Consider the following 18,444-nt stretch of genomic DNA (forward strand, 5'->3'; position numbering starts at 1 on the left):
TCTAATAAATGAAAGAGAGTAGAATGATCTGCATTTTAATTCCACTTATGACACGTGCTCCCGATGTGATATTTTGAAAGTTACCTGCGCTGTCTAAAATTAGTATTCTCATCTGAGACATAAGCAAAATAATATTTAGTTCATAAAGTTCTGTGAGGACTCAATTAAATAATGTATTAATTTTTATAGTACAGTGCCAAGCACTTAGAAATCTATTGTTAATATTATATACAAACTTGCTATAACAGCCATTTGCAGACATATATCTCTGGTTAGTTATGCAATAATCTTTTCAGAAAAATTTATTGATGTTCAGGGTTAAAGGTATATTTTTCTTTTTAATTTTGATATTTATTAACCCATCTTTTCTAGAAATCTATCAGTTTACATCCAAACCAACAGGATATGAAAGTGCTAGTTTATCCAAACTTTGCCAACTCTAAATGTTTTTATCTTTGCCAAAATGATAGAAGGAAAATTGATAATTCATTTTCACTGTGCGTTTCTATGGTTTCTATGAAGTTGAACAACACATGCATTTGAGCCATTTCTTTTTTTATTTTTTTTATTGTTGAAGTAAGTCTTCATATTCTAAATTCATTTTAAGTACTTTTATATAGTGTTAATAAAATTTTGTTTATCATATATAATGTTTTTCCCATTTTTTGACTTTGTTTCTACTGTATTCTGTTTATTGTCATATATTTTAAATTTTTAAGAAGTCAAATTTATTAATAATTTATTTTAGGGATTCTAGATTTTTGCATCAGGCTTCTGAAGGCATTCCTGCTCCAAGATTATAGAAATATTTGTCCCTAATTTATTTAATATGTTATGGGGTAAAATCTTGTTTTGTTTTTGTTATTTGTCTATATTTAAATCACAGCTTTTTTTTTTTAACTCCTGGAATTTATTTGAATCTGATAGTGATGTAGGGAATTGTTTTTTTTAATTCTTTTTAAAACTATTTTTAAGCATCTTTTTTTTTTAGAGCATTTTTAGGTTTACAAGAGAATCGAGATTAAGGTACAGTGATTTCCCATATAACCCCTTTCCTCACACATGCACTCTCTCCCCCATTATTAACATCACTGACCAGAATAGTGCATTTTTCACTAAGGATGAACATTGACATCATAATCACCCAAAGTCCACAATTTATATTAGGGCTCACTCTTGTTATTGCACATTTAGTGAGTTTGGACAAATGTATAATGACATGTGCCTATCATTATATTATCATACAGTATCATATAGTATCATAGTTTCTTCACTACTCTAACAATACTCTGTGCTCTGCCAGTCATCTTTCTCCCTATGCCCCCAAATCTCATCACAGTCAACCACTGATCTTTTCATAATCACCATAGGTTTGTCTTTCTAGAATGTCATAGAGTTAGAATAATACACTATGTAGTCTTTTCAGATTGGCTTTACCACTTAGTAATATGCACTTACGTTTTCTCCATGTCTTTTCATGGCTCGATAGCTCATTTCTTTTTAGCTCTAAATATTCTATTATCTGAATGTGCCACAATTTATTTATTCATTCACCTACTGAAAGAGGGAGTTATTTTTTATTCTAAATGGATAGCCCCACGTTGGTTTGATTTGTCATCTTTTTCATGTTTCATACTCCCTTATGTACATGGTCTTATTTCTGAAATGTATTCTGTTTTACTGGCCTGTCTACTCCCACACCAATACAAAATATGCTAATTTCAGGATATTTTATGAACTTTTTGAATTATGGTTTTGTTCTATTATCTTATTGTGAAGTTACATATAAGAAAAGTATTAATGTTTGTACATTTTTTAACAGGACAACCTTCTGAACTTTATCGTTTATAGTCTTTTATAGAATTGAATTAATACTTTTAACAGAGCACTTCTCAACACTAGTTTCTCAGTTGTTGGGATTTGTTACTCAAAAAAAGGGAGAGGGGAGGTTTTGTTGCCAAAGAAGATGAGAAATTTGTGATTGAATAAAGCCATTTATATACTATTGTGCCCTGTTGATATATGAAAAGAGGGTATGGCAAAAAGCATTTCCATAAATTATTTGATCATGAATCTGTTGTTTCTTTTTGGTAAAGGATCTCAAAATACTAGTATTCTAAAGAATATGATTTTTTTTTGTTCTCTGCAGCACATGGATATATAATTAAAAAATATTATGTCAGTTAATACACTCCTAATACATACAGTTTCCCTCAATTAATATAAAATACCCATGCTCAGCATAGAACTATGATTTGTGCATTTTTGGAGAGCAATTCTAACATTTTTCTGTATAAAACTTGGTGTTTCTGTTTAAAAAGGGAAGATGCCTCAATATCAAGAACCACTCAGTGAAATCAAAGATAACCTTCACAGCAAATGTCCAGGCTAAAAGAAAATGATACAGAAAAAAAAAATTCAAACAGTGTGATAAACTTGAGCACTTTGTATATCCTTTACCCTACTCTATGGCTGTTCTTTATTCATTCACCTAACTTTCGTCCCTCTATCCCCTGTGTGGGAGGCCCAGATGGAGAACATTTATTACAGTCACTAGGCGGATTGGCAAACCCTGTCTCTTGCATTCACCACCACATAAGCTGTACTTTTCTCCGTAGGCGGTGAACGGAAGGCAACTCAACAAAGGAACAAACTGTCTACTCCTACTGCCAAAGCCTGAAATCAAGGAGCCCACACAAAAAGATAAGATAAAACTAAACTAAAAAATAAAATAAAATAGAGACTACAATAATGGAAATCATCAACATCAGTTTCGATAGTAGCAATATTAACAAATTATGGTGGTACATCCATACGATGGAGTATTCTAAATATATTAAAGATCCTGTTTCCATAAAAACATCAGGATATGAGGGAAACTCACAATATAATGTTAAATGAAAAAGCTGAGTGCACAACTGTGCATAAAACTGTATGCATATTTGAGGAAAAACACTGAAAGAATACAATCTGAGGTTAGTGGTGTTGGAATCGTAGGGGTTTTTCCTTTATTCTTCTCTATTTCTTCTTCATCTTAGAAGTATTTTACAATGACTATGTATTCTTGTTATAAGAAGAGAAGATTTTTTAAATTTTTAATAAAAGAACATTAAGCAGCCCCACTTTTCCATTTTAAAACTGGGATTACAACTGCAAAAACCTAAAGCATACAGCTCTACGTGAATGGCAACGAAGTCTTCAGCAAAGACAAAATACCAAACTTTTTTTTTAAAGTGCTATATTATCCACAGTAAGCCTAAGTAGTATTTTAAAGTATAATTTAAATTTAACCAAAAGGAGTTTAATACAAGTAAATTATTTTTTAATCTACCTTAGACTTCTGTCTCCAATGTTCTAGCATAATGAGTACAGTATTTGGTATTTTCATTATTTTTTAAAGTATGGTTTTACGTAATGTCATATAAGCTATTCTACTATTTCTTTTGTCTTTAGATGAGTGTCTCTTTCCTTAGCTAGAACGTATTTGGGATTTAAAGTTGATTCAGTGACTGTTTTAAGTACAACTAAATCATAATAACTGAAAAGACATGAAACAATATATATAGGAGGGATGACATCCATAAATGAGAAGAAAAACAGGCTTCTAGATCAAAAAAAATTAATTACTGAAAAAATTACAAATACACAAATAGAAGTAAAGGAATATACAAACAATTCTTGCTTTTAAAATAAAAAGTTCTGTATGGCATTGCATCTGCTTCCTTGGTCATCCACCTCCCCATACAATCATCCATTCACAATATAAATAATACTAATGTCTGCAACTAGAAGACATTGCCCTGTGGCCAAACCTATTTCATGCTTCAAGACAAATAGAAATGATTTTGTAATAAATGAATTTAAATTGACACTTTTTAAGCATGTAAAGTTGATTCTATTTAAGCCTCCTTTACTCAAATCTCACGCCCTCCCCAAAAAGATCTATGAACACATGAAAAATAAATAAAATAGCCCTGCTTTACCTTCTGTAATTACAAATGGCCCTCCCTTACTCTAGAAAAAGAATCTTTCTTGCGTTGCTAACACTTCTCATGAGAAAACTTCCCCAAAACAAGCTGAATTCTGTATATTCTAGTGCCCTCAAAGACAAATATTAGACCAGTAAAACTTACCAGATTAGTGACACATGACTTTAAGCAGCTGTTTAAAACTGTACACTGAACCACAGAAATCCATATGCAGCCAAGAGTCGCAAAACTGACGAGTTTCAGGATAAGCCAGTAAATATTCTTCATCACTTCACCAACGGCGGATTTTTAGATGACCATTCTCATTTTCTCCATTTCGCTATATAAATTCTTTGGGTTTCATCACTTGGGTTGCAAAAGTGGTTGGTGGATTTTTTTAAAGTAATCTTTAGACCATTTCATTTAGACCTCTGAATCCAAGATAGCTTGTAACATGAACATAACAGTTATTTCATAACTTAGCTTTTTCTTACTCCCATAAAGAAAATCACCTGCTGACTGAAGATTGGGTCTTAGAAGAGCGCTTCACATGGAAAGTAAACAAAGTGAAAACGCAAATTGCATTTCAGCAAGCATGTGACACGTGCACAGCCTGAAACTCGAATGCTTTGGTGGATCATCCACTTCACTTTCTTAAGGTTGGTTCAGCTATGCAGAAATTTGGATTTTGACCATCTATACTTTAGCAAACAGTGACATTATTATTATAAAGAATTATCAGAAAAATTGAAGTGCCTAAATCAAATGATGCAGCGGAAAGGAAAAATGGAACCCCTTGAAACCAAATGTGTATTTTAAAATTAAAAAGCAAACAAGGCTGGAATTCACAGACAAATATTCTGAGGGTGAATTAAAAACGAGGAAGTTTGTTAGAGTGCTTTTAGAAGTTTGCTACATATTAACTAAAATGCTGCCTTATCGGGTCTATTGAGACAGAGAGCTGAAATTAGCCACCACAGAAGCCAAAGATATGCACAAGTGTAGCTGTCTTGAGAAGGAAATATTGTACAAATTTCAATTATCTTAGCATCAAGATAAAGTTAAGCTGAAGCCTAAAACAAAGAATTTGTAATCTGCAAGGTACAAAAGTGTCATGCTGGAATAACTATTTTTTAGATTGCTGAGGCTTAACTCTTTAAGGCCAGATATTTTTGTGTTGGTGCTCTTTCTTATGACAGTCTAAAGTATCAAATGAACTTTCTTTTCTTCTTAAGTAAATTATACTAATGTAACAAACCTTTTTTGAAAGGCATGAGGTTCTCATTATGAGCAGTGTGTACATTAATTTTTGTTTTGAGCTAAAGGTCCTTTAGTAAATGTTGACAAAACTGGTGTACAACATAAAGATGAATGGCACAGACTCCAGAATTGACACCTAAAACTTATTTTCTTGAAAAAAAATTTCCACTCTCCACTTGCTCTTTGTTCATTTTCTGCATTTCATGGATGTAGATAAAGAATATGCAATGATTCAATTTCTTGGTCAGAGAAATATGGTCCTCTTTCTACAAAATACACTTTTAAATCAGAGAATAAATTATCTTGCCTAAGGGATTTTCTCATCTCAATGAAATTTATCTTCTTCACTGGCTACCAGTGCCTTTCCCCTTATAAGCACAAACGATATTTGTAACTTTTACTTCACTAAGAAAGTGGACCATTAAGTACTTCCTTGAAAACTGAAGTACATTCTTTTATTTTACTTGATTTAACTTTGTTGGTAAGGTGTGAAAAAGAAATATCCTTCCAAATTCAAGATTTCGTGCTTATTCTGGTTTTTGGAATTTAACCAGTGCATAGAGTTACACTGGTGAGAAATAGAGTGTGTTCAAAGATATTGTTGCAGAATTACTTATGTCAGCAAAAGATTAAAAACAACCTAAAAGCCTAATAATATAATACTGGATCAATCAATTCACATTATTTCTCCAGGTGACTTGTCTACATGGGCTTGTTTGGTCTTCATAGTATATGGTCTCCAGGCAGTTAGATCACTTACATGGCTGCTTAGAGCACTGGTGAAAGTGTTCCAGTGTTAAGCTTTACTGACTTTACAATTCTGCTTTAAAAACCATGTAGTTGTTTTTGCAGCATTTAATTGATTCCAAGAGTTACAAAACCACCCAAATTCAAGGAGAGGGGAATTAGACCCTACCCTCTTGATGTGGAAATGGGAAGTTCTAGGTCATGTAGGCTAGAAGAAATTGTTGTACCACCATTGGAATATACAATCTGCCATCATATAGGCAGCCATCTTTTGTATAGTTCTGAAATGCAGAAATTTTAGTTACCACAGTAGAAACAATACCAGTTCCTGCACAATACAGTTCAAACTTCAGATACCACAATATAGTAACCTCAATTGTATTAAGTGCAAACTTCTCTGCTTTCTCTGTAGTCCACAGTAACAAATGCACATGAAGATCAGAGACCAAGCCTGTCATTTCTTTCAAAATTTTTCATTGATGGTCAATCATTGCACATGTTGTTCAGTTCTTTCACAGACAGCAAAGCATGTAGTTGTTGCCTCCTTGGCTCCCAGTGCAAAATCCACAGGATATTTTACAAAATAAAGTTTAGAAATTTGAATCAGATGTAAATGGAGGATTTGATGCCAAAAGTAAAAATAACAAAAGCAAAATAAACAAGTAAGACTACATCAATCTAAAAAGCTTCAGTACAGCCAATGAACCCATGAACAAAATGGAAAGGCAATCTACACAATGGGAAAAAATATTTGCAAATCATAAATCTGATAACGAATTAATATTCAAATGTATAAAGAACTCATACAACTCAATAGCAATAAAATAATAATCTGATTAAAATATGGGCTGAGGAACTGAATAGATATTTTTCTAAAGAAGACATACAAATGCCCAACAGGTACATGAAAATATGCCAACATCACTATTATCAGGGAAATGCCAATCAAAACCTCAACAAGCTATCACCTCACACTTACCACAATGGGTATTATCAAAAAGACAAGAAATAATGAGTGTTGGCAAGGACATGGAGAAGAGAGAATCCTTGTGCACTGTTGGTGGTAATGTAAGTTGATATAGCAATTATGGAAAACAGTATGGTAGTTCCTTAAAAAATTAAACATAGAACTATCATATGATTCAGCAATTCCACTTCTGGTTGTTTATTCAAAGGAAATGAAAACACTAACTTGAAGAAATATCTGTGCCCCCATGTTCACTGCAGTATTACTTACAATAGCCAAGACACGGAAGCAACCTAAGTGACCATTAACAGATGAATGGATAAAGAAATGAATATGTAAATGTATAAAATGGAATTATTCATCCATAAAAAAAGAAGGAAATCCTGCCATCTGCAAAACCATGAATAAACCTGAGGCGTTATGCTGAGTGAAATAAGTCAGAGAAAGGCAAATACTGTATGATCTCATTTACATATGGAATCTAAAAAAAAACAAACAAACTCATAGATACAGAGAACAGATTAGTGGTGGCCAGAGGCAGGGGTTGCAGGGTTGGCGATATGGGTAAAAGTGATCAAAAGGTACAAACTTCCAGTTAGAAGATAAATAAGTCCTGGGGATGTAATGTACAGTATAGCAACTATTGTTAACAATACTGTGTTGTATATTTCAAAGTTGCTAAGAGAATAGATCTTAAAATTTCTTATCACAAGAAAAAAAATGTGTAACTGTGTGTAGTGTTGGATATTAACTAAACTTACTGTGGTAATCGTCATGCAATATATACATATATCAAACCATTATGTTGTACACCCAAAACTAATAAAACGTTACATGTCAGTTATATCTCAATCAGAAAAGAAATGTAAATGGAGTCTTTGAAGAAATAGCTGATCATGAGAATGTTGATACTGCTACTGTTCGACAGACTCTAGGTATGCAGCAAGAGAAAGTTCACGAAGGTAAATTTATTGACATAAATGAGGAAAAGTGGTTGTGATAAAAAGGAAGATGTCTCAAAGGAAGCGACATGGGCAAAAAAACTTCCTAGTAAAGTACCTCTTGGAAATATTTCACAACATTGAAAATGCAAAAGATAAAATGTTTGCCCCGATCCAAACAGGAGTAAGCAGTTTGCCAAGGCATAGAAAAGAGGCTCTGTCTGAATTAAGTTGTAGGATGAGAAGATTACAAGGAACAGTCAATTTTTCTCTCTCATTATTGAGATCACAGTGTACGGTTTCATCTTACACAATCATTGTTATGATCTTGCACTATCCTGTAAAACAAGGATTTCCTGTAGAGTAAGTCTCATGGATGGGGAGGTATGGCAACTGTGGTTGTCTCCTCAAGGGAGAAAGAGAAAGATTTATTCTTCACTGACTATCTACATGTAATATCTGAATTTTGTACCACGTGCGCATATTACAGATTCAAAAACATTTTTAAATAATAATGTTTAAATTATTCTGCACAAGGATTTGAAAGTATAACTTACAAGCCTCCAAGTTCGTCTCAAATTAGAATGGGATACACTAAATATATGATAAGAGTTCAGACTAAACAAGTTCCTCCAAAGTGTCTTTGAACAAAATTTCAGATACACATATTAAAATTTTCATCCAAACAAGTAAGACTGAAACACCTGTAAAATCCCTTATAATAGATCAACTTTCCCAAGGGATGAATTCCGCAATTGAGTCACATTCTAAAGCAATGGCCTGGATCCCAGATTGAATCAGTGAGGCAACCTTGTAAAAAGAGAAATTGTCAAAATGTTCCCATGTTCTAATACTGCTTCAATAGAATGAGCTTTACAATTGGTTGGCAATAGAATAGATTTAATATGATCAAATATATCTGAGTTCTGAAATTATATGTATTGAAAATATAAAATGTACTTCCTCTAACTCCGTTGCACTCTATCGACATCATATAACTAACTACAGGAAAATGAAAATTTACTGTTATCAAAAAGAGTCCCAAACAAGGACTTTTTATACCAATAAGCTGGCTGGAGGGGGGTCATGTCAATCAATATTCAAGGCCTAAGAATTTGCCATGCGAACAAATTCTTACTCAAGCATATACCTCTGCCATCATCTCTTACTGTTTTATCAGGCCCGCTAGAAGCCTAATCATTGACTACCACAGCACCTAGCTAAACCTTGAAAATGGCCAAAGACTGATACACTGGTCACCACTGGGGCAATAATTATTTCTCTAGTGGGATATTTGGTGACATGGATCAAGGGAGCATTGTCCCCCAATTAAATTCCTTGTATCCAGTGCATCTCACCTTCCTGACTCAGGGAAGGGACAGTGCTAAAGGATGCAAAGAAGGAAAATATTAAATAATTAGTTTCTGGAGCTTCAAAAGCCAAGGTCCCAGCCTAGAACAACAGAAGCTAAAAACACCAACAAAAGTAGTTTCTCGTCTATAATTTGTTTTTGCTACATTATTATCATAGTCAATTTTTATGTGAGCCTGGGATGTTGCTGGTTGAAATGCACAAGTGGGTTATTTGACATTCTTGTTCTCAGCATTCCTTCCCTGGGGCTCGAAGATGGAAATGAGATCTCTTCACTGCATGCCTTTAGCTTGGTGTAACAAAAGACAAGATCACAATGTAAGGGCAGAATTTGCGGTCTTTTCGTTTCTTCTCACATATTTACCTCTGATTGCTCAGGTGATATTATCATAACAGTTATTAAAAAATCAGCCCAATGAAGAGTTTTTTAATGGGTTGAGGGAATTAATGCTGTGCTATTAGGTAGAAAGAAGTATATTTATACTTCTGAATATTTATATACTAAAACTGGTCTCAGTTATGTAAAATAGAAAAAAATGGATAGAAATACACTAACTAAAGTAGCTTTCTTTGAATGGTATTCTTTTTTAAAAAAATCTGATTCTTGATAATTTTCTCTACGTCACATGTTGTCTAGGATACACTACAGTAAGCACTTATTACTTTTATTACAGTCTTTAGACGGCAATTTCACAGCTAAAAATGATTGAATTTCATAGCAACTGCCCTGTCTGTCTCCCTGAGTCTCTGCACCCATGGCCCCCAACTTCTCACAGGTGAACTGACTCACACATGCTCCCAGGCTCACCTGGGCTCTCAATCCTACCAATGGCCAGAATATAGGCATCCTCATTTCATTCCCTCAGGTGAAGACTGCACTGAGTCAAATTTGCTGTATTTTTCACTTTAATCTGTGACTCACGACCATTTACTGAGTTTTTGCACAGAGTAAGTGGTTCAATAAACTTCTGCTAGACATCTCTAAGTTTGTATCTTTACAAATAATCTGCTCCTTGACACCTGAGTCCCATGTCCTGGCTGCTGGCTGAACTTTCTCCAGTCAGATAAACTAGCCTGAGGTGCATACTTGTCTTCCACTTGCTGGCACCACTATGGTTTGTCCACAGTTTTTGGACAACCTACACCACCCAGTGCTTCCCAGGAACCCAGTGCCTTCTTATCTCCTGTTACTAACAAAAGCATTGCTTTTTATTTGTTAATTCTCCCAAGTATTTGCTTTTTTGACCCTTTTAAATCTAAGTGTAGACTAAAAGACACAATGCCTTCATGGAAGATATTTCCAGAGATTGAAACCAAATATTAGGTGACCATTTAAACATTTTACCTAAAGCTACCCCTGAAGTGAAAACTGCTTTAGTAATAAAGTTAAGAGGTTTTCAACAGCAAAGTCAGGCTCCTGAACCTTTTCACCTCCTCCCAGCCTTCAGACATAAAGGAACCAGAGTCTACAAAAGAGTTTTCAATGTTCTCCTCCCTCAAGAGTGCCCTCAACCTTTGTCTTACTGCAGTTTGTCTACCACCATCTCCAGGCACTGAGACTCAAGTACCATGTTGCACAGCATCACCAATGACCTTGCAGATGTCCCACACGCATCACCACCACCACCACCCTTTTGGGCCAGAATTGCTGCCATTTCAAACCCTTACTCCAGGCATGAAATCTATGAACAGAAAAAAAGAAAGCAACTACCCAAGGCCAGATGATGGGCTGAGGGACAGAAAGCATAGATGGAGTTTGCTCAGACAGAGAACCTCGATGGGAGATGGGAGCAGCTGAGGGAGCCAGAGACTTTGAGCCATGAGAACCAAGCCCCAGGACTTTGGTCTTTCAATGAAGTCCTATACTTTAAGAAATGTGTGATCATAACTATAATTATTAAGCTGTGAATGACATGGGAAAAACTCTAACATTGGCCTTATTACAGATACTGAGAAATCAATTTTGTAAAAAAAGAAACCCTGCTAATAACTAATTATATAATTTATGAATGTTTACCATTTATGACAAATTAGTTTGAGCACAAACCAATTAGCTTTGAATATTGCTTCAGACTTAAAAATTAAAACGTCCTTTCTAGGGTATATCAAAGTTTACCTAGGAAAGAGAATAATGGGAATCTTTCAGATTTCTTTGCTTCAAAAATTATTGCAGTGTTAAGGTGAGATTCTTGGTAAACTAAGAAATGATTCTTGACCCTTAACATGTCTGGAGAGTTTATTAGATGCTAGACATGGTATTGGGTTTCAATGTACTTTCTCTTAACCCCCACAGCAGGTCTCTTAACACCAAAGCCCTCACCTTTTCTGTCTTCTGGAAAGAGTATAGCAATTAGAACACGGGCTCCCGTATTAGCCTATATCCAATCCTGGCTACACCTATGAGCTAAGTGGCCTTGGGAGTTATATAAGTTCTGCCTGCCTCAATTTCCACATCTGTAAATGGAGATAATAACAGATTCAATCTCAAAGTTTTACTACCTATGCCACACGGTAAGTTCTTAATAATTTTTTTTCACATTTAAGAAATTTGTCACTTTAACTATCTGAGTTGTTCCAATGAGAAGTTAAATTAGTCATAATGGTTTGTTGGATGAATATTCAATAGTTATTGAGTGCCTAATATGTGACAAAAATCATGCAAGGCACTGTGAAGACAACAGTGAACTAAACCATTAAAAATACTTGTCCTCATATGAGCAGGGGCCAGAGGAAGACAAAAACAACATAAACAGGTAAAACATGTACTAAGTTATTATATGGTAATAAGTTCATAGAGAAAAAAGGACAGGCTCATGGAGATAAAGGGCTAAATCTGCAGATTGCTATTTTAGATATTACAACATTATGTAAACACTACATAATTTTGTTTATTAATAATCGATATAGTATGGTTTTAATTGGAATAGTGAACTAGTCTTTGTTAATATAATGAGGTTATCTGCTCGCAAACTTAAAATATTTACACAAACATTGTTTTCTTTAGCTGCTTATATTTAATAAAAAGTTTTCTCAGTCTCTCTCACATACTTTCAACAAGAACAGTTTGACCACTTACAACTAAAGATCATGAGTGAGAACAAAGTGTTCCTTTTAGAAGTTCTTATTGCTATAGTGATAATAGATATACTATTTAGAAGAACTAGGAAACCATGACTTCAGATTTAGCAAGGATTTGCATTTCTTTATTTGCAACTATTGAATTTGCAGATATGGCAACATATATGTTAAAGTTTCCAATTGTGTCCTTTGCTCCAAAGAAACTTTACAAAGCAAAATGGTTACAAGACCCCTCTAAAACAAGGGTTTACAGTAACATAACTTTACATTTAAAATGATATTTATTTAAATAGTATTTGAATATTTATATTATTATATGTTTTAAATGTTTAAAAATATTTTATTAAATATTATTAAAATATAATCGATGTTTTATTCGTTATAATATATCAAAACAATAAGTGTTATTAAATATATCAAATAACATAATTTATTGTTACTTAAATACATTTAACAATAGCATTTAAAATAACATAATATTTACTTTTCTATTTCAAAGACTGAACTTGGAGGAACAGGTTAGTCCAAACCACAGGCATAAGGACATAAATAGCAGAGATCCTAGAGAATGGAGCTCAGCGCAGAGATGCAATGTCATCAAGGAAGCCTGGTGAGAGGGAGGTAAACTGATTTGGAGGCCTTAAAAGATAGTCCTTAAGGAAGAGAGAGTGTGCAATTGGGGTTTTGAAGGTATGCTATTTGAATTTTATATTTATATATCAAAGTTTAATAATTTCCCTTTTTTGAAATAGATATATAATTCAGAACAAGTTTGGTGGTTTTATTCTACCATGAGTTTTGGACTGACAGAGAATCACAGCTGTTACTAAACAAAGTCATGAGGCATATGCTCTCAACTCACACTTAACCAGTCGTGTCTATGTGCTACACACTGCGATATGGCTTATGTTCCATTCTCTTACTATTCAATAAAATAATTATTAGCATACCCATTTTACAATTGATCAGATTGAGGCCTGAGAAGGCCGAAGAAATTTCTTGGGTTCACACAAATAGTAGGTAGCAGAATTGGGACTGAAATCCTTATTTTTCTGACCCTAAAGTCTATAACCTTAAGTTTAACCTTAACTTTGACATTAAACTGCCTTTAGTTGGCTCATGTTTACAGTGGACCATCAGCATTCTTTTCATCTTTTTGGATTGGAATAGCTAATTAGAATGGTCCTACTCCTTTTAAGGAGAAAATATATTTTATTATTACTATCAATTTAAAGTTTAGAGTAGCCTCCCACCTCCCACTTGAAAAAATCCAACACAGGAGAAAAACAATCTCTGAACTACAGGACTTTGCAATCCAGTTATTGCTACAATGATTTCTCTGTGGTTGGATTTGAATAAAGTTCTTGGAGGTAATGGCAATATTTTAAGTGTATTATTATTAGTTGTAATAGTAACATTCCTTAAATATTTACATTGTACTAGGTATTTCTCAGAATATATGCAATATACTATAGATTTTTCAAAGGATTTATCTAGACAGATATCTAAGACTGAATAGGGTTCAAACAGTATATTAAGCCTTGGTTTATTGGGAACTAAAATTGTCCCTATGAACTTGAACTTAGGTTTTCTTATTTACCTAAAAACATGTCACTATGTCTACTGGTTTAACTTAGCAGGCTGTTCTTCCCTGATCTCTAAAATTGTAAAAAGTTGATCCAACTAAATCCCTTTAACATGTGTAAAATAACTAGACTTTACTGTTCTATTCTAATCATGAAAACCATCATGTTCACAAGATAACCATGCCCTATATTTTTTAATCTTTTTCCTGGGAAAATCCTGACAGCAAAGGAGAATTAAGTGGGGATGATGGCCATTTCTGGACTTGGGTTTTGATTTTTGAGCTTTGGGCTGCTTGTGAACTCAAATTTGATTTGTATCTCCATTCGACTTTAAAAAATTTAGCATCTCCATTCGACTTTAAAAATTTAGCATTTTACTTCACAAAATGTTTTAATTTAACAAAATCAATGAAAAATTAAATTAACACTGGGCCCACCTACTTCCAGACTCCTTTAAGTGAGATCATGTTTTTTTTTAAAGATATTTTCAATTTGTTATTCTGATTCTTGGTCAAGAGCTTCTAAATTGAAATATAATAAAAATTAGAAGGATGTAAAATAAAAACAGATAAAGATGAAGCCTAGGACCTTGCAGGTGATACAAAATGTGTGTGGGTGATAAATATGGGCATTAAATGGGTCCTCTCACCTAGGAGCTCCTCTCCAGCAATGCCCTGCTCAAACTCCCCTAACATAGAACTCTGATTCAAGCAGAACAAAAAACTAGTGATACAGTGATGCCAAGTCTGAGGCATCTGAGTTAAGGCCATTCTGAGGCATTTTAAAACACATTCAGTTTTATTCTTCCCATAAATTCACCACCTCAGAGACTTTGGATGAGAGGAATATTGAGGGATGAAAATATCCAGGAGAATGGGAAAAGGCAGTAAAAGGAAGTACAACAAATACTGCATAGAATTTTGTCCCCCTAACCCCATGGCTCATTGTTATAAATGAAATGGTCTGCTTACCTCAAGCAAGTATTCAAAAGGCACATCCTGCATGCCAGCCCCGTGATAGTCGGTGTCTTAGAGGCACTGGCTTCTTGCTTCATGAAGCCCATGTCTAGTGAAATGAGGTGAAGGAGAAGAGGTGATTTGATGGTATTGAGAAAAATAGGAACAAGCTAAAAGAAGTTGACTGAAATAACTTGTTACTAAAACTTAAAATAAAAGCTTTGCTAATTGCCCAAGCTTTGGAGAAATAAGTGCATTTAAATTATTATTTAATAATTTAGTAAAAGGTAGTGGTGTGAATCATAAAATAAATTAATGCCTAGTGGCTGGGCAGAGAAAAACAAAGATGAAGGAAGAACAAATAGAAAGGAGTAGGTGCTTCAGGAAGAAGATTCTTGAGAACATCACACCTTGTCTGTCTCAGACCACAGCCACACTCCAAGGGACAACAGCCCTATGTGGCCTGAGAGAGGAGGCTTTCCTCCTTCACTCAGACTCAGTGCTTGATCAGCACCTGGAGTGACAACAGTAGGACAAGTAGAGTGTGCCTGAATGACAGCCATGATGATCCTGCCTCAGGAGGCCGACCAGATCACTCAAGTCTCCCAGTTCTTTATTCTCTACGACAATTCAACTCAGCAAACACTGTTATCAAACCCATTTTTCACGTGAGGAAACAGAGGCTGGAGCAGTGAAGTGAATGAGCCAGGAGTCAAACCCAGATGTATCTGACACTAAATCTCCAAATCTCTATACAAGAAAAGGTTGTTTCTGGATGAATTTTACGGTTTCTGTTAAAGGTATAGTTATATCTTTTTAAACTGACTTAGGCAATAACTATCTTTTTACATAGTTTCATTTTAGTAGGAAACAATTATTCTTTTAATTCCTACATGGTGAACAATGCCTGAAAAATTCACATATACTAATTTTAAAGCTATTACATATATATGTATATACATGTGTGTATCTATATACATACACACACTATTTGTTCTGCTTTTGTGTGTGATATTTTTAAGACTTTATTATTAATTATCATCATCATCATCATCATTTTGGAGGAATTTTAGGTTCACTGGAAAACACCCTTTGCACCCACACATGCATAGCGTCCTCCATTATTATAATCCCCTACCAGAGTGGTACATTTGTTACAATTGATGGCCCTGCATAATTTTTAGGTGGAATACTAGTTAATAGTTAATAAAGAGACCTCCCTAAAAGCTGAGAAGACTCATGTCCACGGGGTGGCAGTGTGACACCCATAAACCTAAGGAGAATTGAAGTAAAGGCTATATTAACAAAACTTAATCTTTTGTTTGAACTATGTACATTTGTGTAGAAATGGATAAGGCAAATCAACTATTTGTGTGATCAATAACTTTGCTTTATACTGGTAAACAGCCATATATGGTTAACGATTGATGTCTCCAACCCATAAGTTCAAGAGAAGAAATATAAATTTAGATTCAAACCTCCTACGAAGATTTTTTTTTATTGCTTCTGACAGAATTATGGAATCACAGAATGTGATTTAGAAAACACAGAATTCAATGTTTTCTTCATTTTTCCACACACGTACAGAAAAACATAAAACAGCTCACATTTTCCAGATTTTATACAAGCCCTGGCATTGCATGGATGTAACTTTACCCCTTTCCCTTTATTTAAGAAAAGAGCAAAATTCAGGTGAGAGACACTGAGGTAATCTCAAATCTCTGTTTTTAAGTTAATCACTAGTTTGAATACTTGATTTTTAGAAATAATTCACTTCTAAGAAAACAGAATTCTATACAACCTCTCACTGAATGCTGAAGCCCCTTCTAGAATATTCTTTACAGTTATTTGTCTGAGAAATGTACACAAAACCAATTAGCTTTAATTTGCATTTGGCTCTGTTATCATAAACCCAGTGTTTACAGGCCTGATGTTCATAAATTGTATATATTTATTTAAAGAAAAAAAAGGAGTCTACAAGAAAATGTATACTTTTTCTGCAAACAGCAACAGACTCAGAATTTGTTCATAGCATTAAAGGTTAGGGTAAGGGAAAGTGCGGGCTACTTTCTTTTGCATGACGACACTGAGATTGCTGAGGAAAGCAGCTCCCTCAGTTATAGTCTCTAATTGGCGCACCATGTCAGCTTTCAGCTTCCATTGATAATGACACACTATAGACTCAACGGCTGAATAAAAATAAATTAGCAAAGGAGAAAAAAAAAACAACAGACTAAATATGAACCTAATGGCATGTACTTACAGCCTCTTCCTTTTTTATATCAGGTCCCAGCATCCATGTAATAAAAAGCAATCTGATTTCTAAGGGCTCGTTATGCAGAAATCTGTTTTCTTCTAGAAGTCTTTGGTCTTAATCTTAGTTGTTTGTCTTTCATTTGCCCATGTTGACTCAGACATTTATCATGGCATGGCTGAAATTCAAACATGCTGAAATTCAAACATGCAGTGAATATCTAATCTAAGAGAGATTAAGATATCATATGTTTAAAGTCTTACCCTGCCTGCTCTATGAACTTTCATTCTGAGATTCTAAATGCCCATTTCTATGACTCTTCTAAACACAATCTCTGTATTGCAGTTAGATTGTACAAAGTCATTTTTGTTTTTAATAGTATTCTTAATATTAACAAGTGCCTTTCAGGACTGCAAACCACTTGCTACAAAGGCTCTTTGAGGCATAAAATATATATCTGGGACTGTGAAAACTGCTTTCCTTAAAAAATTAATGTATTGTCTGAGTTAAGTAATACATTCTCTAAATTGTATTGCCTGCTACATGTGAAGTGATTAGTTGCTAATTACTTAACACAATTACTCTCTCTTCTACAAGAGGCCAGAGACTTCCCACTGGCAGTTTCTCAATAGATCTTTAAGTTTATATAATAACTTCCTATTTGATAAAGTAGGCAGTAGGAACACTCTTCTAACGTGAATGATACTTTTGAGAGCTATGTCTTTAATGTTTCTTTTAGAGATGGTTGCTCACCTTTATGAGAAATTTCAAAGGCCCACTCAGATAACTTGCCTATTGTTTGCTCTGGAAAAAAACTGCTGGCTAGCCTTCTAAGCTTATTAAGATTTGTCCCCAGGAACTTCTCTTGGAGTTGTTTGTTGGGACCACTGAGCATCTAGGCTGCTATCAGAGAGCCCCTGAAAGTCAAACTGCAACTGTCTGAAAGTGGCAATCCTAACAACTGTCGCTTGTCGATTGCTTTACTAACAAGGCTAGCAAAAACTATGGAAAAGGGTCTGTAGCTCTGAAAATGTGTTTTTACTTCATTGAGGTACCTTAAAAGTGACTAATATCTTAGAACTGTATAATATTTAGAAATTGCAAAGGCTCTCATGTATAGTGTCTCACATAATATTCCTGAACAGCTTGAGAAGTAGGTTTCATTACCTATTATAATCCAGCATTGAAAAATAAAGCAGTTTGATCAAGGACTCAGTTAGTAACTGGTAGATCCAGACCTCTTAAATTCTTAAATCAATATCTTCTAGGGTGGGACTTTGTAGTCTAAATTTTTACCTCTAATTTTAATCTCCAAG

The 18,444-nt window shown here is 34.3% G+C and overlaps 1 protein-coding gene across 6 annotated transcripts in view; it reads right to left on the reverse strand.

The window, feature by feature from the left end:
• Positions 1–18,444, reverse strand: part of ROS1 (ROS proto-oncogene 1, receptor tyrosine kinase) — a 112,115-nt gene that overhangs the window by 91,468 nt on the left and 2,203 nt on the right. For 4 of the 6 annotated variants that reach the window (XM_039871067.1, XM_039871049.1, XM_039871073.1 and 1 more), the window contains exons 3-4: positions 17,138–17,306; positions 4,134–4,414 (exon numbers count right to left, since the gene is read on the reverse strand). In XM_039871067.1, coding sequence (XP_039727001.1) covers positions 4,134–4,256 — 123 coding nt within the window. In that variant the 5' untranslated portion in view covers positions 4,257–4,414; positions 17,138–17,306. Of the gene's footprint in view, positions 1–4,133; positions 4,415–14,889; positions 14,984–17,137; positions 17,307–18,444 lie in introns of those variants that run through there. The other 2 variants (XM_039871045.1, XM_039871060.1) reach the window with 2 other exon arrangements.

Source organism: Pteropus medius, unplaced genomic scaffold, assembly GCF_902729225.1.
Source record: "Pteropus medius unplaced genomic scaffold, Ma_sr-lr_union100, whole genome shotgun sequence".
In the NCBI taxonomy this organism is placed as follows: domain Eukaryota; kingdom Metazoa; phylum Chordata; class Mammalia; order Chiroptera; family Pteropodidae; genus Pteropus; species Pteropus medius.